At 42.1% G+C, this 21,708-nt stretch overlaps 1 protein-coding gene across 18 annotated transcripts; it reads left to right on the top strand.

The window, feature by feature from the left end:
• Window positions 1-104: 104 nt before the first annotated feature.
• Window positions 105-21,240, top strand: LOC118401870 (poly(rC)-binding protein 3-like). 18 transcript variants are annotated; one of them, XM_052478126.1, is made up of 15 exons: window positions 109-373; window positions 8,644-8,709; window positions 9,768-9,884; window positions 10,025-10,081; window positions 10,346-10,462; window positions 10,609-10,740; window positions 11,357-11,485; window positions 11,886-11,981; window positions 13,696-13,737; window positions 14,199-14,274; window positions 14,928-14,980; window positions 15,347-15,516; window positions 16,548-19,132; window positions 19,457-19,513; window positions 19,666-21,240. In XM_052478126.1, exons 3-13 carry the CDS (start codon window positions 9,807-9,809, stop codon window positions 16,906-16,908), a joined length of 1,311 nt encoding a protein of 436 aa, XP_052334086.1. In that variant the 5' UTR covers window positions 109-373; window positions 8,644-8,709; window positions 9,768-9,806; the 3' UTR covers window positions 16,909-19,132; window positions 19,457-19,513; window positions 19,666-21,240. The 18 variants fall into 18 exon arrangements, with proteins under 18 accessions (XP_035655427.1, XP_035655418.1, XP_052334086.1 ...); XM_052478125.1 differs by having other exon boundaries at window positions 19,647-21,240; XM_052478120.1 differs by having other exon boundaries at window positions 19,628-21,240.
• The last annotated feature ends 468 nt before the right edge of the window (window positions 21,241-21,708 follow it).

Here is a 21,708-nt window from a genome sequence, read left to right as displayed (position 1 = left end):
AACCCATGCAGACACTATAACCATAGCTCTCTCTGGACAGTGTCCTGCAGAGGAGCCTATTTGCCCTGCCCTCAGGCCTCAGCAGCTGGTGGATCTTTCCACAGAGCAACACCTCTCATGTGCCACTGAAATGGAGAGATGCAGGTTATTTTGCCCTCTGTAGGGGATTATCTAGGGCTAAACTAGGGGACGGACAAATAGCAAAGCCAACCTCACTCCAGCCAGTCTAGGGGCACAGATAGCCATCTGTCGATTCTCTGTGCAATAACTGACAACAAAGGGGGTCAAACATTTAACGACGACTGTAAAACTAGAGGACTACTCATTCTGGAGGGACGAGGAAGAGGAACTAATATTTATACTAAAACAGCAGGTTAGTGTTTAATACTAATAGTTCTTGTCACATTACAGGCCCCTCAACCAATGGGGCTAACAGAGGATTTAGGCTTTCAGATACGTTATGTTTCCCTTGGTAATAATATTGCAAAGAAGAAAACTACAGTAGTCTTACTCAACCGTAGACTTTAATCCCCTGTTCTTTTAACGATTTACAAATACATTGCCCTCTTATCTTGAGTTCTGTGAAGTAGACTTACAATAGTCGGCTTCCCTGAGTTGACATATACTTAGCTACCCGTGTAATTGAGTTTCTATACCCTTATTGTTAAATTCAAATCAAAATCAAACTTTATTTGCCACATGCGCCGAATACAACAAGTGTAGACTTTACCGCGAAATGCTTACTTACACGCCGTTAAACCAACAGTGCAGTTCAAGAAGAAGAAAATATTTACCAAGAAGGCTACAATAAAAAAGTAATAATAAAAAGTAACACAATACGAATAACAATAACGAGGCTATATACAGGTGGCACCGGTACCGAGTCAGTGTGCAGGGGTTGAGGCTAGTTTTTTTTTCTTTTCTTTTTTTTCCCACCTTTATTTAACCAGGTAGGCTAGTTGAGAACAAGTTCTAATTTGCAACTGCGACCTGTCCAAGATAAAGCATAGCAGTGTGAACAGACAACACAGAGTTACACATGGAGTAAACAATTAACAAGTCAATAACACAGTAGAAAAAAGGGGAGTCTATATAGAATGTGTGCAAAAGGCATGAGGAGGTAGGCGAATAATTACAATATTGCAGATTAACACTGGAGTGATAAATGATCAGATGATCATGTACAGAGATATTGGTGTGCAAAAGAGCAGAAAAGTAAATAAATAAAAACTGTGGGGATGAGGTAGGTGAAAATGGGTGGGCTATTTACCAATAGATTATGTACAGCTGCAGCGATCGTTTAGCTGCTCAGATAGCTGATGTTTGAAGTTGGTGAGGGAGATAAAAGTCTCCAACTTCAGCGATTTTTGCAATTCGTTCCAGTCACAGGCAGCAGAGTACTGGAACGAAAGGCGGCCGAATGAGGTGTTGGCTTTAGGGATGATCAGTGAGATACACCTGCTGGAGCGCGTGCTGCGGATGGGTGTTGCCATCGTGACCAGTGAACTGAGATAAGGTGGAGCTTTACCTAGCATGGCCTTGTAGATGACCTGGAGCCAGTGGGTCTGGCGACGAATATGTAGTGAGGGCCAGCCGACTAGAGCATACAAGTCGCAGTGGTGGGTAGTATAAGGTGCTTTAGTGACAAAACGGATGGCACTGTGATAAACTGCATCCAGTTTGCTGAGTAGAGTGTTGGAAGCGATTTTGTAGATGACATCGCAGAAGTCGAGGATCGGTAAGATAAAGGAGGCTTTGTTGCGGAATAGAAAGCCGACTCTTGATTTGACTTTCGATTGGAGATGTTTGGTATGGGTCTGGAAAGAGAGTTTGCAGGTACTTATAAGTGTCCACATATTCAAGGTCGGAACCATCCAGTGTGGTGATGCTAGTCGGGCATGCGGGTGCAGGCAGTGATCGGTTGAAAAGCATGCATTTGGTTTTACTAGCGTTTAAGAGCAGTTGGAGGCCACGGAAGGAGTGTTGTATGGCATTGAAGCTTGTTTGGAGGATAGATAGCACAGTGTCCAATGACGGGCCGAAAGTATATAGAATGGTGTCGTCTGCGTAGAGGTGGATCAGGGAATCGCCCGCAGCAAGACCAACATCATTGATATATACAGAGAAAAGAGTCGGCCCGAGAATTGAACCCTGTGGCACCCCCATAGAGACTGCCAGAGGACCGGACAGTATGCCCTCCGATTTGACACACTGAACTCTGTCTGCAAAGTAATTGGTGAACCAGGCAAGGCAGTCGTCCGAAAAACCGAGGCTACTGAGTCTGCCGATAAAAATCTGGTGATTGACAGAGTCGAAAGCCTTGGCAAGGTCGATGAAGACGGCTGCACAGTACTGTCTTTTATCGATGGCGGTTATGATGTCGTTTAGTACCTTGAGTGTGGCTAAGGTGCACCCGTGACCGGCTTGGAAACCAGATTGCATAGCGGAGAAGGTACGGTGGGATTCGAGATGGTCAGTGACCTGTTTGTTGACTTGGCTTTCGAAGACCTTAGATAGGCAGGGCAGAATGGATATAGGTCTATAACAGTTTGGGTCCAGGGTGTCTCCCCCTTTGAAGAGGGGGATGACTGCAGCAGCTTTCCAATCCTTGGGGATCTCAGACGATATGAAAGAGAGGTTGAACAGGCTGGTAATAGGGGTTGCGACAATGGCGGCGGATAGTTTCAGAAATAGAGGGTCCAGATTGTCAAGCCCAGCTGATTTAAACGGGTCCAGGTTTTGCAGCTCTTTCAGAACATCTGTTATCTGGATTTGGGTAAAGGAGAACCTGGAGAGGCTTGGGCGAGGAGCTGCGGGGGGGCCGGAGCTGTTGGCCGAGGTAGGAGTAGCCAGGCGGAAGGCATGGCCAGCCGTTGAGAAATGCTTGCGGAAGTTTTCGATAATCATGGATTTGTCGGTGGTGACCGTGTTCCCTAGCCTCAGTGCAGTGGGCAGCTGGGAGGAGGTGCTCTTGTTCTCCATGGACTTCACAGTGTCCCAGAACTTTTTGGAGTTGGAGCTACAGAGGTAATCTGTACATGTAGGTGAGGGCGAAGTGACTATGCATAGGTAACAAACAAACTGCGAGTAGCAGCAGTGTACAAGAGGGGGCAATTTTGATGGATTGTTCAGCAGTCTAATTTCTTGGGGGTAGAAGCTGTTGAGGAGCCTTTTGGTCCTAGAAAACAGTCTAGAACTTGGGTGACTGGAGTCTCTGACAATTTTATGGGCTTTCCTCTGACACCGCCTATTATATAGGTCCTGGATGGCAGGAAGCTTGGCCCCAGTGATGTACTGGGCCGTTCGCACTACCCTCTGTAGCGCCTTACGGTCAGATGCCGAGCAGTTCAAATCAAATCAAAGTTTATTTGTCACGTACGCCGGATACAACCTTACAGTGAAATGCTTACTTACAGGCTCTAACCAATAGTGCAAAAAAGGTATTAGGTGAACAGTAGGTAGGTAAAGAAATAAAACAACAGTAAAAAGACAGGCTATATACAGTAGCATGGCTTTAAAAGTAGCGAGGCTACATATAGACACTGGTTAATTCAGGCTGATTGAGGTAGTATGTACATGTAGATATGGTTAAAGTGACTATGCATATATGATAAACAGAGAGTAGCAGCAGCATAAAAGAGGGGATGGGGGAGTACACAATGCAAATAATCTGGGTAGCCATTTGATTACCTGTTCAGGAGTCTTATGGCTTGGGGGTATAAACTGGTATAAAGCCTTTTTGTCCTAGACTTGTCACTCCGGTACCGCTTGCCATGCGGTAGAAGAGAGAACAGTCTGTGGCTGGGGTCTTTGACAATTTTTAGGCCTCTGACACCGCCTGGTGTAGAGGTCCTGGATGGCAGGCAGCTTAGCCCCAGTGATGTACTGGGCCATACGCACTACCCTCTGTATTGCCTTGCAGCCAGAGGCAGAGCAATTGCCGTACCAGGCAGTGATGCAACCACTCAGGATGCTCTCGATGTTGCAGCTGTAGAACCTTTTGAAGATCTCAGGACCCATGCCGAATCCTTTTAGTTTCGAGGGGGAATAGCCTTCGACATAACCTCTTCATGACTGTCTTGGTGTGTTTGGACCATGCCTGTTTGTTGTTGATGTGGACAGCAATGAACTTGAAGCTCTCAACCTGCTCCACGACAGCCCCGTCGATGAGAATTGGGGCGTCCTCGGTTCTCCATTTCCTGTAGTCCACAATCATCTCCTTAGTCTTGGTTACGTTGAGGGATAGGTTGTTATTCTGGCACCACCCGGCCAGGTCTCTGACTTCCTCCCTATAGGCTGTCTCGTCGTTGTTGGTGGTCAGGCCTCCCTCTGTTGTATCGTCTGCAAACTTAAGGATGGTGTTGGAGTTGTGCCTGGCCATACAGCCGTCGGTGAACAGGCAGTACAGGAGGGGACCGAGCACGTACCCCTGGGGAGCTCCAGTGTTGAGGATCAGAGTGGCAGATGTGTTGCTACCTACCCTCACCACCTGGGGGTGGCCCATCAGGAAATCCAGGATCCAGTTACAGAGGGAGGGGTTTAGTCCCAGGATCCTTAGCTTAGTGATGAGCTTTGAGGGTACTATGGTGTTGAACGCTATGAATAGCATTCTTACATAAGTGTTCCTTTTGTCCAGGTGGGAAAGGGCAGTGTGGAGTGCAATAGAGATTGCGTCATCTGTGGATCTGTTTGGGCGATATGCAGATTGGAGTGGGTCTAGGGTTACTGGGATAATGGTGCTGATGTGAACCATTACCAACCTTTCAAAGCACTTCATGGCTACGGACGTGAGTGCTACGGGTCTGTAGACATTTAGGCAGGTTGCCTTTGTGTTCTTGGGCACAGGGACTATTGGTGGTCTGCTTGAAACATGTTGGTATTACAGACTCGGTCAGGGAGAGGTTGAAAATGTCAGTGAAGCCACTTGACAGTTGGTCCACGCATGCTTTGAGTACACGTCCTGGTAATCCGTCTGGCCCAGCGGCTTTGTGAATGTTGACCTGTTTAAAGGTTTTGTTCAGGGGGTCTCCCGAGTGGCACAGTGGTCTAAGGCACTGCATCACAGTGCTCGCTGTGCTGCTAGAGATTATGGGTTCGAGTCCTGTCTCTGTCGCAGCCGGCCGCGACCGGGACACCCATGGGATGGCGCACACTTGGCCCAACATCGTCCGGGTTAGGGGAGGGTTTGGCCGGCAGGGATATCCTTGTCCTATCACTCACTAGCGACTCCTGTGGTGGGCCGGGCGCAGTGCACGCTGACATGGTCGTCAGGTGTATGGTGTTTCCTCCGATACATTGGTGCGGCTGGCTTCCAGGTTAAGCGGGCATTGTGTCAAGAAGCAGTGCGTTTTGGTTGGGGTATGTTTCGGAGGACGCACAGCTCTCGACCTTCGCCTCTCCCAAATCCGTACGGGAGTTGCAGCGATGAGACAAGACTGTAACTACTAATTGGATACCACGAAATTGGGGTGAAAATACACACACAAAAAAATTACATTTTGTTCACATCGACTTATCACACAGGCATCCAGAACGCCTGTGCTCTCATGCATGCTTCAGTGTTGCTTGCCTCGAAGTGAATATAAAAGGCATTTAGCTCATCTGCTAGGCTCGCGTTACTGGGCAGCTTGTGTCTGGGTTTCCCTTTGTAGTCCATAATGGTTTTCAAGCCCTGCCACGTCCGACAAGCGTCAGAGACGGTTTTGTTCCATTTTATTCCATGCAGTATTCCATTTTATGTACAGAACTGCATTTTATTGACGAAACTGATATAAAGGTGAGGCTTTAGGTAAAAAATTGTGGTTTTAAGTATAAATATGTTTGCCAATGTTCTATGCCCTGGTATACCAGGAAAACATTTATTTTATCCCCAAGCTTAGATTGGCCTAATCTCGTTGCATGATGTGAGAGGAAGGTTTTAATATACTCCGATGTTACAGAACAGTATTTAGGCCCTATAACGCACAATTAAGGCGCGGGCCACAACACAGTCTCTGAACAAAGTTATTTTTCTTATGATAAATATCTTCCAGAAATGACTATTTCATGAGTATCAAAGATCAAATTCAATATCGATTTTGTTCTCAAGATAAGAGTTAGTCAAGAGTACATGTGAACACTGTAGCGTAATTGAATTTTGCTCACCAAGATTAAATTGTTATTAAAACCTGTTGTCACTGCACATGTTTGTTTGTTGTTGTTTGGGAAAAGCATGAATGATTGAAATATGAGATAATCTGTAAATCATGTTTATGGCTGCTGTTTTGTATCAGTGTTTTGTTCTAAAGTAGTGAGTGGGTGCTGACATGCTAGAGGTGAAAGAAATGGGTCAGAATGGTCTTAAGCATTAACCAAACAAATCCTGGCCGATAGGATTATAGGATTTTACAGTACCTTAAAATGACACAGAGAAGGGAATCACTCTTGTTAGGCCATATATACAGTGCATTCGGAAGGTATTCAGACCCCTTGACTTTTTCCACATTTGACACGTTACAGCCTTATTCTAAAGGGTTTAAATAAAACAATTTCCTCAGCAATCTACACACAATACCGCATAATTACAAAGCGAAAACAGGTTTTTAAGACATTTTTGCAAATGTATAAAAAATAAAAAACAGAAATACCTTATTTACATAAGTATTCAGACCCTTTGCTAAGAGACTCGAAATTGAACTCAGGTCCATCCTGTTTCCATTGATCATACTTGAGATGCTTCTACAACTTGATCGGAGTCCACCTGTGGTAAATTGATTGGACATGATTTGGAGGCACACACCTGTCTATATAAGGTCCCACAGTTGACAGAACATGTCAGAGCAAGCCATGAGGTCGAAGGAATTGTCTGTAGAGCTCCGAGACATGATTGTGTCGAGGCACAGATCTCGGGAGAGGTACTAAAATATTTCTGCAGCATTGAAGGTCCCCAAGAACACAGTGGCCTCCATCATTCTTTAATGAAAGAAGTTTGGAACCACCAAGACTCTTCCTGGAGCTGGCTTCCCGGCAAACTAAGCAATCGGGGGAGAAGGGCTTTGGTCAGGGAGGTGATCAAGAACCTGATGGTCACTCTGACAGAGCTCTAGAGTTCCTCTATGGAGATGGGAGAACCTTCCAGAAGGACAGCGATTTCTGCAGCACTCCGCCAATTAGGCCTTTATGGTAGAGTGGCCAGACGAAAGCCACTCTTCAGTAAAAGGCACATGATAGCCCGCTTGGAGTTTGCCAAAAGTCACCTAAAGACTCTCAGACCATGAGAAGCAAGATTCTCTGGTCTGATGAAACCAAGATTGAACTATTTGGCGGAAACCTGGCACCCTCCCTACGGTGAAGGATGATGGTGGCAGCATCCTGCTGTGGGGATGTTTTTCTTTTTTCAGCGGCAGGAACTGGGAGACTAGTCGGGATCGAGGCAAAGATGAACGGAGCAAAGTACAGGAAGATCCTTGATGAAAACCTACTCCAGAGTGCTCAGGACCTCAGACTGTGGTGAAGGTTCACCTTCCAATAGGACAACGACCCTAAGCACACAGTCAAGACAACGCAGGAGTGGCTTCGGGACAAGTCTCTGAATGTACTTGAGTGGCCCAGCCAGAGCCCGGACTTGAACCCGATCAAACATCTCTGGAGAGACCCAAAAATAGCTGTGCAGCAACATTCCCCATCCAATCTGACAGAGCTTGAGAGGATCACAAGAAAAGAATGGGAGAAACACCCAAATACAGGTGTGCCAAGCTTGTAGCGTCATACCCAAGAAGACTCAAGGCTTTAACTGCTGCCATAGTTGCTTCAACAAAGTACTGAGTAAAGGGTCTGAATACATACGTAAATGTGATATTTCAGTTTTTTATTTTTAATAAATTAACAAACATTTCTATAAACCAGTTTTTGCTTTGTTATTGTTGGGTATTGTGTGCAGATTGATGAGGGAAAAGTACAAGTGAATACATTTTAGAATAAGGCTGCAACCTAACAAAATGTGGAACAAGTCAAGCGGTCTGAATACTTTCCGAAGGCACCGTACCCTGCTGGCTGCTCAACAACATTTTGGATTCCTAATATTGTTATTTGCAATGATAGTATATTATTTTTTAAATGGCCCTTGTCTGGTATTTTCAACAATGGAATGTGTGTAGATTTTTGCATTGCTTGCTGGGAATTGACCCAGGCTTGACCTAGCTCTCCAATTGTCCTTGTTCACAAGCAGGAAGTTGAGGACCCTTAAGAAAACCCACATTTTATTGGAAAATTATTATGAATATTGAAGCAATTGTAATGAAACAAATATATGCTGTGTGAATGTGATGATATCCCACTGGGCAAAATCGGTTGAATCAACGTGGTTTCCACGTAATTTCAACTCCAAAAATGTATGTGATGTCGTTGAATCAATGTGGAAACTGATTGATTTGCAAAAAGTCATCAACGTAAGGGAATTTCATATTTTTTCACCCAACCTTTAACCTAAATTCCAATGACAATTACATTTCTTTGTTGATTCCACATTGAATTCACATTAGTTGACAACTCAACCAAATGTAAATCCAAACTAGATGTTAAACTGTTCCCAGTGGGATGTTATTGTCAAACGCAAACATTATTTTACTCATGATCATCCTTGTGTGTAATCCTTGTTGCTTTTAGGTGTGGCATGGCGGCAAAGCTGTATCTTCATCAATTGGTGTATGCGTAGAGATCCTATTAAACTATGTAAGTATCTGAGTGGGGTCAAACATCATGCATGAGTCATGCCACACTTTGTAAGATACATAAGTGACAAATACAGTTATATTTAGAGCATTGTTGTAGCCTTGGGAAATATTTGAAATAATTTTGGTTGGTGGAAAAAATTATTCTGTTCAGTTAAGAACAAATTCTTATTTATTCATTGACTGCCTACACCGGCTAAACCGGTACGATGCTGGGCCAATTGTGCGCCGCCCTATGGGAATCCCAATCATGGGCCGGTTGTAATACAGCCTGGATTCGAACCAGGGTGTCTGTCGTGACGACTCTAGTACTGAGATGCAGTGCCTTAGACCGCTACATTCACCTTCACCAAGTAGCATGTATGTCCATGTTGAGTGTCCTACTTCTGTCTGTGTTATATTCAGAGACATTCCTCTGTGGTTTTGGGTATAGGATGAATGTTACATGCAAACAGTGGGGCATTGTTCTCCCACAGTGTGATATTGGCAGGGTCATGTTAGAGACAGTCACACAGACATCACTTGATCTTCTGCCCTGTAGGACTCAAGCAGTTCCTTTTTGTATAATCAAAGAAGAGTCACATATGTTCTGTTTAGCTGGAACTAATGAGGGAGTCCCATGTGAGCATCACACCAGGGGCAAAGCTAATTTTACCCAGTAGCAACTATCAACCGCTAAAACAGGATAAGGATCAGCCTTGCATCATCGGGCTAATGATAAAGAAATATGTTACCATGCAGGCTTACCGGTATGTGGGCACATTTCACTCTGGAGGCTTGGATTTCACTTTTGAGTTCATATGTGGTGAAAAACTTGACGTCAAAATCAAAGACAGCGGCATTATAGGGAAAACGCTTTCATTGTAAAATGACAAATGAATTGTCTGATTAATTCTGGGAAAGCCTTTCCATTAGAGTTTTATTGACTGCCTGTTATATTGGATACATTTCAAGGGTCGTGCAGGGCTTTTGAATTCTTATCTCATGTTATGACCGACTGAACAAAATCTATTGACTATGCCAGTTTCATGTGAATCGGGTCCCTGTTTTTGTCTACAGAGTGTTGTATGAGTGTCTAGTCCGTTGATAAGTGTGAATATGTCTGACAAGGAAGATGGGGCCACAGGGGGGGGGCTGAATGTTACCCTCACGTTTCGGCTTCTCATGCATGGGAAGGTAAACGCACGTCTCATCATTACAACATATCCCTCTTCTTTTACATTATTCTGATTGTCAGATCACATTATTTTTTATGATTGTTATTGATTTAAGGCTTAGAAATGTTGATGCTACATTTTTGGGTGTCTCATTAACAGGAAGTGGGCAGCATAATTGGAAAGAAAGGGGAAACCGTCAAAAAGATGAGAGAGGAGGTAAGTCTTATCCTTACAACGGTTATTTAAAAAAACATGGGTTTTTTTCAATAGAAAGGAAATAAAATGTCAATAGAATTGGAATACAGTGTATGCCTTGCTTTCTGGAATACAGTGTATGCCTTGCTTTCTGGAATAAAGTGTATGCCTTGCTTTCTGGAATAAAGTGTATGCCTTGCTTTCTGGAATACAGTGTATGCCTTGCTTTCTGGAATAAAGTGTATGTTTTACACAACTCACCTAAAACTCTGTGAGTGTTTCCAGAGTGGCGCTCGCATCAACATTTCAGAGGGATCTTCTCCAGAGAGGATTGTTACCATCACAGGACCAACAGAGGGCATCTTCAGAGCTTTCTCTATGATCGCTGAGAAGTTTGAGGAGGTAACAAAATACTCTGGTACCATGTTACTCAAATCTTCCATTGACTTCAATGAAGGATACAGTACAAAAGCTCATGATATAATTTCTGAGATCAGACCCCTATTTTTTGATAACCTTAAAAATGGTTGTCTAAACCTCTATTTCAGGACATTACAGCTGCAATGACAAACAGCACTGTAACAAGCCATCCTCCAGTGACACTCCGCCTTGTGTTCCCAGGCAGTCAATGTGGCTCCTTGATAGGCAAAGGAGGCTCCAAGATCAAGGAGATCCGAGAGGTAAAAGAAGCTAGGCCTCAAGCATCTCTCATTTACATTTGTCCACCGGGGGCTCATTTGATTTAGACTGCTCCCAGATCTGTTTGAGCTGTATAGCCAACTCATGACTTTAGGAGTTGTTTACACAGCACATATCTGGTGATCCCATCCTAACCTTTCAATCACCCAATGAAACAGCCTCATGTGTATTAATTACAATGACGCAACAGCACCACATAACACTATTCAGGGAGACTGATAAGTGTGGAGTACCAAACAATGTGCTCACTCAAAATAATGTATTCATCGACGGAATGGGGTGCTGAATCTTCATTGTAAACACAGTAAATGAACAATGAGCAGGATTGCACTCTCCGAATAATTAGATGTCAAATATTTATGTTGACATAATCTTGGAACACAGAACCAAATCTTGTGTGCGCTGTCCAGCAGTCTGTCACAAGAGACTAATTTGTACAACATGAACGTTGTGCATGTCAAATATAAATATCAGACATTGTACAATTATACAATATATATGTAATATGTTAATAATATATGATCTAATGGCCTATGTAATATTTTGACAGGTAATTCCCTATCTCTGTAATTGACTCCTATTGTATGTTATGTCCAGACCACAGGTGCTCAGGTGCAGGTGGCAGGGGACATGCTGCCGGAATCCACTGAGAGAGCTGTCACTATCTCAGGCACTCCTCAGGCCATCACGCAGTGTGTCAGACACATCTGCTCTGTCATGCTGGAGGTAATCATGCCAACACAATTAACATACCGTATTATTATAGCATCCAATTAGCTGTTTGGTCAGACCTGAAATGGCTATAGGCTCCATAATTATGGTATTTAACTCAGGTTCACACCATAATAATGGAGGCTACAGACATATCAGACCAATTGATATCAAAGTAATCTAAGAAACAATGCAATCTCACTACCTGCCCCATAGGGTGGCGCACAGTTGGCTCAGCGTCGTCCGGGTTAGGGGAGGGTTTGGCCCGGGTAGGCCGTCATTGTAAATAAGAATTTGTTCTTAACTGACTTGCCTAATTAAATAAAGGTTAAGTAAAAAAAAATGAAACCTGTTGTTGATAGTGATGTGTTTGTCCAATCAGCCATTGCTGTTTGTTCTTTGTTCATGTCTTCAGTCACCCCCCAAAGGAGCAACAATCCCATATTGCCCCAAGACCATGCCTGGAGCTGGCCATCCAGTATTTCAACAACAACAACAACATGCCTCACAAGTGAGTAACATTTTTGCATATACAAATGTGACACTTTAATACAAAACAGTAAGGTAAAAAAAAACACACACATCAGCCCTTTGGCACTAATGATTGGCAAGTGATGGCAAGTGTCCTTCTCTGTCCTTGCACCCCGATGGTGGAACCAGCTTCCCCCTAAAGCTAGGACCTGCCCATCTTCCAAAAACATCTGAAACCCTACCTCTTCAAAGAGTATCTTAAATAATACCACAGCACCCCCCATCGCACCCCTCCTATTTTTTTGCCTTTCGTGAACTAACACATGACTTTGCTGATAGCTGCTTTGTTGAGGAAGAATGTACTTACTTTGACTTACTTTGATATATGTGGTTGTCTCACCTAGCTATCGTAAGATGATTGCACTAACTTGTAAGTCGCTCTGACTAAGAGTGTCTGCTAAATGACGAAAATGTAAAATGTAAATGTATATGATCAAATATCTTTCTATGGGTGTTGACGTTATGTTCAGGACATTGTCGATCACCTTGCTAAAAAAGCCACCATGTTCAAGGCATTCTGCATAGTTATGAGGATAGGTCACTTCCATTAGAAATGTTAATGTATGTGTCCATGCTAATGAATTCCTTGAAAATTGACCTGTTATATGACGATAAATGAATTCACATTTGGTCATCTAACTCTGTGGAAGGCTGGAAGGACAGCTACATAAATGTTGTTATTGTACATTAATTAACATACCTGCTTGTAATTAAATATGTGAATAAAAAATGAGCTCTGGTAAAAATGCAAACTTGCCAACAATCATTCTATGAATGACAAAAAAAAATTGCACATTTCTTTTACCCCCTTTTTCATGGTATCCAATTGGTAGTTACAGTCTTGCCTCATCGCTGCAACTCTCGTACAGACTCGGGAGAGGCGAAGGTCGAGAGCCATGCATCCTCCGAAACACAACCCAAGCACTGCTTCTTGGCACAATGCCCACTTAACCCAGAAGCACCAATGTGTCATTCATTCTTGGAATTACATGGGAATTCTTTGCATTTCCTGTTTTTCCAATTAAAATGCAGATTCTGCATTTTCCTGGCCTTTTTCAATTCAGAGTAATCAAGTTATGACATGTAATTCTGAAGTGAAACACAATGCACAAGCCAAACATCAACCAGGGTATCTTTCACCACTAGAGGGAAGAATCTGCATATAAAGACATCTCACCACTATTTGTAGATTGTGAGTGGCCAGATGAGGAGAAATTGCTGCTACAGCCAGTTGACTGAAACATCTATTGCCCCTGGTCAGATCTGTCATGGAAGTACACAGCTGTTAGTAAGCCCATCTTCCCTTTACAAATAACGGCAACGTACTGATGTGCATCAATGCTAGACAAATATGACGCTTAAACCTCTAACTTTGTCATGTAACATTGTGCATTATGCGCTCTCATCTTACATGTAGCAAAATCCATTGTGACCTTTCACATTTAAAAAAAACAAAAACAAATGGATTTTATTTTAGATTAAATTAGGTGGATCGAACCATGGAGGTAGTAGATAAAAGCATGGGACATTTTTTAAAGGTCTTACAGATTTCGGGGATGTGAATAAAGCAGCATAGAAGCTACATTAAATTCTGACGTGTTGCAACTCTTTTGAAAAGAATCAAAAAGGGACAAGAGTAAAAATGTTCAAACAGTTATAGTAACCCAATCAATATTGTATCCCATTTTTTTCAGGCCTTCACAATTCAAGGACAGTATGCTTTTCCACATCAAGATGTAAGTGTATTTGTCTGATCCAGTAACACCCACCCCAATGACCCACTCCTGCCCACCACCACCACCACCGCCTTCCAAGCCAACACTATGCCCTCAGTGCACCCACTAGCAAGGATGAAACACTAGCACTTTCCTGTACTGTAGTCTTTACTAACACTAACATAGCAGCGTGCTTTGTTTCAATAGAGTGTCAGCAAAGACAGGGACCATAAAGCAAAACTAATGATGGCTTGGCCCTTCTTACTCATAGAAATACCACATGTAATAATGACAAATCAAATCACTTCCATGACAAGCCAGCAGGATTCTGATGACCCTCGTCAAATTCTTCACCAAATTAACACACACTTTGAACTCTGTGTTTGAACTTCAGATTGGTTCTGTATCGTAGCTATAGCTGTCATCTCCTCTGAAATAATCCAGTTTGATTGGTTAGTTCTAACTTCCTTCCTACCCTGCAGTTGACCAAGCTTCACCAGTTGGCTATGCAGCATATCCCCCTCCCTTCCCTTGGGCAGAGCAACCCTACCTTCCCTGGTACGTACCCAAGGCTCCCTGGGGAAGTCCATCTATCCCTCTCTCTTTGTCCTCTTTCTTCCACTCTCTGTCCTGCTGTGCTCATCACACCAATCAAAAACCCTCTTCTGCTTCTGGAAGGAGCACATCTTCTTTCCATTATTTGACATGGTTATGTTCTGCTGTATGTCTGAAAAGATGGAGCCCTTTCTATATGAACTTACAACTTACAGACCCCTCTCCTTGACCTTGGCAATGATTCTCCTCTGTTTCTTACACCCTCCATACCAATCCTGACCTATACCACCCCGCGTATTCTACCCCACAACAAACAAGCAAGCAAATTGAAATAACACAACATTCAAACAGGGAGAATTATTGCCTGACAGGGTATTGCAACAACAAAAAAATGATGCACTTCAAAATGAAAAATTCCCCAATTGTAATGCTAAGGTCTATTGATAATGTATTAAGGAACTTTGCTATTTTTTTGTGGTATCATGTCATAGTTTCATGTTAGATATCCATGCAATATGACCTGAATTGTTGACAGTTGCCAAATAGTTCATGAATGTGACGTCTCAGACATCAGACATAGCATACAGTGCCATTATATTCAGTGCATATGGAAACGATGTAGCACTGTCGTTACCATGCTATGTCCTACTCTGCAGGAATGGGTGCCTCTGTCCCCACCAGTTCTCAGGAGCTGGCAATACCCAATGAAGTAAGTTTTGCTCAGTCTCATCAGCATCATACAATGTATGTCAAGTAGATCACATTCTTTTAGGCACCAGTTTCGCTGCTCTAAAATGAGAATGACAGCTGAAATGGTTGTTTTCCCGAAATGTGAGCCAACTGAATGCTATCTCTCTACATTATGTTCTATTCTTATCTTTTAGGTAGACATGTTTTCCAAACTGAGAGAAATAAAATAGTCAGATGTCCAAATTGGCAAGGAAAATGTCAGATATTCCAATTGGGGAGATAACATTATGGAGGATGCAGATATTTTAATTGGACTGATAATGCACGAGCAACATGCATGACACATCTTTTCATTTTCATTTTCACTTTCCAATCTTTCCCTCAGCTTATTGGCTCCATAATTGGCAGACACGGCAGCAAGGTCAATGAGATTCGCCAGGTGTCAGGAGCTCACATTAAGATAGCCAGTGCCACGGACGGATCGGCCATGCGCCAAGTCACGATCATAGGCTCTCCGACCAGCATCAATGTGGCACACTACCTCATCAATGCCAGGTAAAACTGCTTCATTACCTCTAACAGGTCAGTTGGGAGTTGTGACCAATAATGCACTACATGACAGACAACTGACAAGATACAGCTGACAATAGAGGAGAAAAACAGACAAGATAGTCAAACAACGACAAGATAGTCAAACGACAGACGAGATAGTCAAACAACAGACGAGATAGTCAAAACGACAGACGAGATAGTCAAAACGACAGACGAGATAGTCAAACAACAGACGAGATAGTCAAACAACAGACGAGATAGTCAAAACGACAGACGAGATAGTCAAACAACAGACGAGATAGTCAAACAACAGACGAGATAGTCAAAACGACAGACGAGATAGTCAAACAACAGACGAGATAGTCAAAACGACAGACGAGATAGTCAAAACGACAGACGAGATAGTCAAACAACAGACGAGATAGTCAAACAACAGACGAGATAGTCAAAACGACAGACGAGATAGTCAAACAACAGACGAGATAGTCAAAACGACAGACGAGATAGTCAAAACGACAGACGAGATAGTCAAAACGACAGACGAGATAGTCAAAACGACAGACGAGATAGTCAAACAACAGACGAGATAGTCAAACAACAGAAGATATAATCAAACGACAGACAATATATAATCAAACAACAGACAATATAGTCTTAACAAACAAGATAGTCTAACAACAGACAAGATAGTCAAACAAACAATGTTGACATGATGAAAGGATGACATTGTTTTGTTTTTTGGAAAAGCATTACATCTAATCTTAGTGCCTTGGGGTCTACGTACAATCAACTGATCCATACTCACAAAAGCATGAAAACCCCTTTTGTCTTATTAATTCTGCTTTTAACACATAACATTCTTCATTTAATGATTTTTTCCCCCTATTTTTCACTCTCCTCCAATGCTTTGCCCATTCTCTTTCCTCCTTTCTTTGGATATGCCTCTCTTCAACACCTTTACTGAATCCTACCCATTTTCTCCCGAACCCGATCCTCTCGAAAAAAATGACTACCTTCCCTGTATCTGTTTACAGCTTAGAGATGGCTAAATACACCATGCATGCTGCTTCCTCTGCATCACCTGTTGACCTCAACAACATGAGCTTCTCTCAGTCTGTTCCCACTGTCTCCACACCATCCTCTATGGCTGTCATGGCTGCCACTACCCAAGTCCCTGGCACCATGAACATGCACTCCCCCTCCACCTTACAGTCTATCCCCACCCAGCACTATGCTGTCCCCGTTTCCAGTCTACTTGGCATGAAAACGCTCCCTATGCTGGCTATGCACCCGGCAGCTGCCTCAGGCCTTCCACAAGGTCTATCCCCTTACAGCACTAAAGTACCTACTGCTGGCATGAAAAAATCTGACCGCCAGAAATTTGCCCCATATTGACTTAATAGGATAAGAATTGAATCCCCCATCCAAAAATGTGTTTGGGGTCAGTACTGCATTACACTTGTTCCCTGTTGCAAAGCTTGATTAAGTTATATTGACTATGATTAAGGATATCTCTACTGATAATGAAACCTGACATTCAGCTACTTTAGTGTATCAGTACAATTGTTTGCAACTGTAAGTGAAGCTAAATACCTCCTAGTGTATCTGAACATACATAAGAATACACAGCCATTTATCAGGCTTACAGTATGTGATGCACAGAAACAGCTGATACTTCCAATATAACAATTTTCTCAGATAGAATGTACTGTACTTTGTTTGGTATCAATGTAAGTAGTTGACCAATGATGTTCTTAGGAAAAGTCCAGTTTCAAACAGGAATTGACGCTGTAGCAGCTGCATACTGTTGGTAGGGTTACTTGTTTTATAAAGTAGTTATTACTGTGATGTTTACTGTAACAAGGGTTGTTCCACTCTTATTCCGCTGTCATATTTCCTCATCTCCTCCAATAGGCTCTCATCAGTGGTAACAGGCTTGGGTGTTCTGTAGTGTTGTTGTTGCATATGCAGTGCTGAAAGGATTACCAGGAAGCCATATTGGATTCTTGTGGCTTTGACAATACACAAGAATCCTGTAGAGTGGGACTGTCCTAACTAACTCCTATAGTGCTGTTTTTGTGACTTGGTTTTCTCAGAACTGAAGTCCAAGTGAACAGAACTCTACAGTCCAATTCATATTCTACTCTGCTCTCAGTGTATGTGATTGATGCAGCACAATATTGTAACAACGTTACATTTATGCTTGTGTTTTTAATTAGGGTCTACCCTTAGTTTTGTTGATGAGCTATTCCAATTTATTATATTTATGACAACGTACATAATGTATTTTAAATAAATTGAGCCTTTTGTGAATACAAATGGGTATTTTTTATATTTTTTATTGTGCAGCAAAATTAAACAATTCACACACTTGAGGGTAGGTTACCCTGAATTTGAATAATTCTTGTTTTGATAAAGTGGGTATCATAAGTATTCACCCCCTTTGGATTTTTTTCACATTTTGTTGTGTTACAAAGTGGGATTGAAATATATTTTAATTGTGACTTTTTTTGCAATTGATCTAAACAACAAAATACTCCATAAAGGTGAAAAGACAATTATACAAACGTTTACAAGTTAATAAAAATGTAATAACTAAAATAGTTTAGTTGCATAAGTATTCACCCTTTTGTTTAGGCAAGCCTAAATTTGTTTCGGAGTAAACATGTGACTTAACAAATCACATAGTAAGTTACACATGGACTCTGTGTGAAATAATAGCTGTTGACTTGAATGACTAACCCTTCCTCTGTCCCCAATACATACAACATCTGTAAGATCCCTCAGTCAAGTTTTGAATTTCAAGCACAGATTCAACTACAAAGACCAGGGAGCTTTTCGAAAGCCTCTTAAAGGGTTAAAAGTCAACAACAACAAAAAGAAGGGAAGTGATTGGTAGATGGGTAACAATAACAAATCAGACATGGACTATCTCTTTAAGAAAGGTCCTATTAATAATTATGCTGTGGATGATGTATTAAACCACCCAGACACAACACAGATACAGTTATCCTTCTGAACTGAGATGCAGGACAGGGAGGAAACTGCTGAGGGATGACACAATGAGGCCAATGGTGATTTTAAAACAGCTACAGAGTTCAATGGCTGTGATGGGAGAAAACTGAGGATGGATCAACAACATTGTAGTTATGCTACAATAATGACCTGAATGAGTGAAAAGAAGAATAGAAATATACAGAATAAAATATATTCCAAAACATGCATCCTGTATGCAACAAGGCACTAAAGTTATACTGCAAGGAAACACACACTTTTTGGCCTAAAAGCAAAGCCTTATGTTTGGGGCAAATCCAACACAATACATCACTGAGTAACTGCCTCCTTATTTTCAAGCATGGTGGTGGCTGCATCATGTTATGGGCCTTAATGGCCATGTACTCTTACAATCTCCACCCGGCACATCCAGAAAAGGACTGGCAACCCCTCATAGCCTGGTTCCTCTTTTCTTTCTGGGTTCCTGCCTTTCTAGGGAGTTTTTCCTAGCCCCCGTACCTCTACATCTGCATTGCTTGCTGTTTTTAGGCTGGGTTTCTGGTTTTAGGCTGGGTTTCTGGTTTTAGGCTGGGTTTCTATTTTTAGGCTGGGTTTCTGTTTTTAGGTTGGGTTTCTGGTTTTAGGCTGGGTTTCTGTTTTTGGCTGGGTTTCTGTTTTTAGGTTGGGTTTCTGGTTTTAGGCTGGGTTTCTGTTTTTAGGCTTTTTTTAGGCTGGGTTTTTTAGGCTGGGTTTCTGGTTTTAGGCTGGGTTTCTGTGTTTTAGGCTGGGTCTTGGTTTTAGGCTTTTTTTTAGGCTGGGTTTCTGGTTTTCTAGGGCTGGGTTTCTGTTTTTAGGCTGGGTTTCTGGTTTTAGGCTGGGTTTCTGTTTTTAGGCTGGGTTTCTGTTTTTAGGCTGGGTTTCTGGTTTTAGGCTGGGTTTCTGGTTTTAGGCTGGGTTTCTGGTTTTAGGCTGGGTTTCTGGTTTTAGGCTGGGTTTCTGTTTTTAGGTTGGGTTTCTGGTTTTAGGCTGGGTTTCTGGTTTTAGGCTGGGTTTCTGGTTTTAGGCTGGGTTTCTGTTTTTAGGCTGGGTTTCTGGTTTTAGGCTGGGTTTCTGTTTTTAGGCTGGGTTTCTGTTTTTAGGCTGGGTTTCTGGTTTTAGGCTGGGTTTCTGGTTTTAGGCTGGGTTTCTGGTTTTAGGCTGGGTTTCTTAATAAAAACTCTGTGACATCTGCTGATGTAAAACAGGCTTAATAAATACATTTGATCGAAAATGGATTGTAATGGGTGTGCTTGACATTGGCAAAGATTAACCCAAGAAGACTCACAGCTGAAATCACAGGGGGGGAGGGGGGATACTTCATTAATTAATTTATACTTCAAAAATTGTAGATTTTTTTCCCCCACTTTGACATTACTGAGATCATTGACAAAAAAAGTACAATTAAACCTATTTTAGTCCCACTTTGTGAAAGAAATCCAAGGGAGGGGAATATCTATGATACCCTCTGTACAGTATATCTTTCTCATTCACATGAAGAGTGAGACAGAATTCAGATATGGTATGGTAATTGAGTCCACAAATACCTTTCCACTTTGCTAGATTCTTTTTCAATAATTTATTGTACACTAAAGTCTATGTTATTATTTGTCAAAATAACCTTTTTCTAGGAACTAACACTATTTATATCTAGTATTCCTATGGGGGAAATTGTACAGAGTTGCATGACAGCATTCAGGATATGGAGTTTACAAGACTGTTATACCCCGGATAGAGTTTGTCATAATAGTTATCCTGATCATACCATACAAAGTCTAATGCAGTTATAGTTAAGTCTGGAGCATGTTTAGATATGCAAACCTTGATAGAGTACTCTGTAGTCTCGCTGGTGAAATCTCTGTTGATCGATATGTTTGTATGACTGTTGTGTGCTATTTATTGCATCAGTTGTTCAATCTTATTTTTGTGGTTGTTCACAAATCACATCACAAATCTTCCATCTGTCAATACCCTAGTCTAAAACCCTAGTTTCCTATGAAATAATATTGCTTTCTGTCAAATGATACACTGTACCTTTAAGCTACAAAAAGTGGGAAAACTGTTTTAAATAATAAAACATTTAGATGAACTTGGCTTAACCCAAAACATCAACTCAATATTCAACAATGTTTCTCATGTTCAAATAGTGTATTATTTCCATTCAGGTCTAAAATGCTGTTGGTGATAATCAATAGTTAATAGGGGATGGAAATGTAATGACAGCGAGTGAAGCCATTTCAACCTTTGGGTGAAGTGTAAATGCAGCAGCCAACTGCCAACAGTGTGCTGTGCTGTGTCCCTGGGCAGTTAGGAGTTCACAGATTCTTGCTTAATGCTATATTAATGATTTCCCCTATCACCCTGTCACAGGGAAAAGGGACGAGACACTGAATTACTCTAAATAATCAATTATATTAATGCAGTACACACAGTATCGAGAATGAAAAGCATTGTAAGGGCAAAATCACTCTGCAGTGCTGCATATCGCCATACTCACTCAGTTAGTTTCCTAGATTTTCAGACAATGACCATGGAGTAAGACATAGACCAAAGGGCTTAATTATGGTACTGGAAAGCTTTATAAATTATATTATTTTCTCATGGAAAAGGTTAAGGAGTCCTGAAGTTTATGAGGGATGTTTGTGTGTGTATGTGTATGTGTATGTAAACAAAAAATAAATAAACGTCCTCTCACTGTCAACTGCGTTTATTTTCAGCAAACTCAACATGTGTAAATATTTGTATGAACATAACTAGATTCAACAACTGAGACATAAACTGAACAAGTTCCACAGAAATGTGACTAACAGAAATGGAATAACATGTCCCTGAACAAAGGGGGGTCAAAATCAAAAGTAACAGTCAGTATCTGGTGTGGCCACCAGCTGCATTAAGTACTGCAGTGCATCTCCTCCTCGTGGACTTCTTGCTGTGAGAAATTACCACACTCTTCCATCAAGGCACCTGCAAGTTCCCGGACATTTCTGGGGGGAATGGCCCTAGCCCTCACCCTCCGATCCAACAGGTCCCAGACGTGCTCAATGGGATTGAGATCCGGGCTCTTCGCTGGCCATGGCAGAACACTGACATTTCTGTCTTGCAGGAAATCACACGCAGAAGGAGCAGTATGGCTGGTGGCATTGTCATGCTGGAGGGTCATGTCAG

This window comes from Oncorhynchus keta, chromosome 2, assembly GCF_023373465.1.
Source record: "Oncorhynchus keta strain PuntledgeMale-10-30-2019 chromosome 2, Oket_V2, whole genome shotgun sequence".
Taxonomy (NCBI): domain Eukaryota; kingdom Metazoa; phylum Chordata; class Actinopteri; order Salmoniformes; family Salmonidae; genus Oncorhynchus; species Oncorhynchus keta.
The sequence above is the reverse complement of the archived record's forward strand: the minus strand, read 5'-3'. Positions and strand labels throughout refer to the sequence as shown.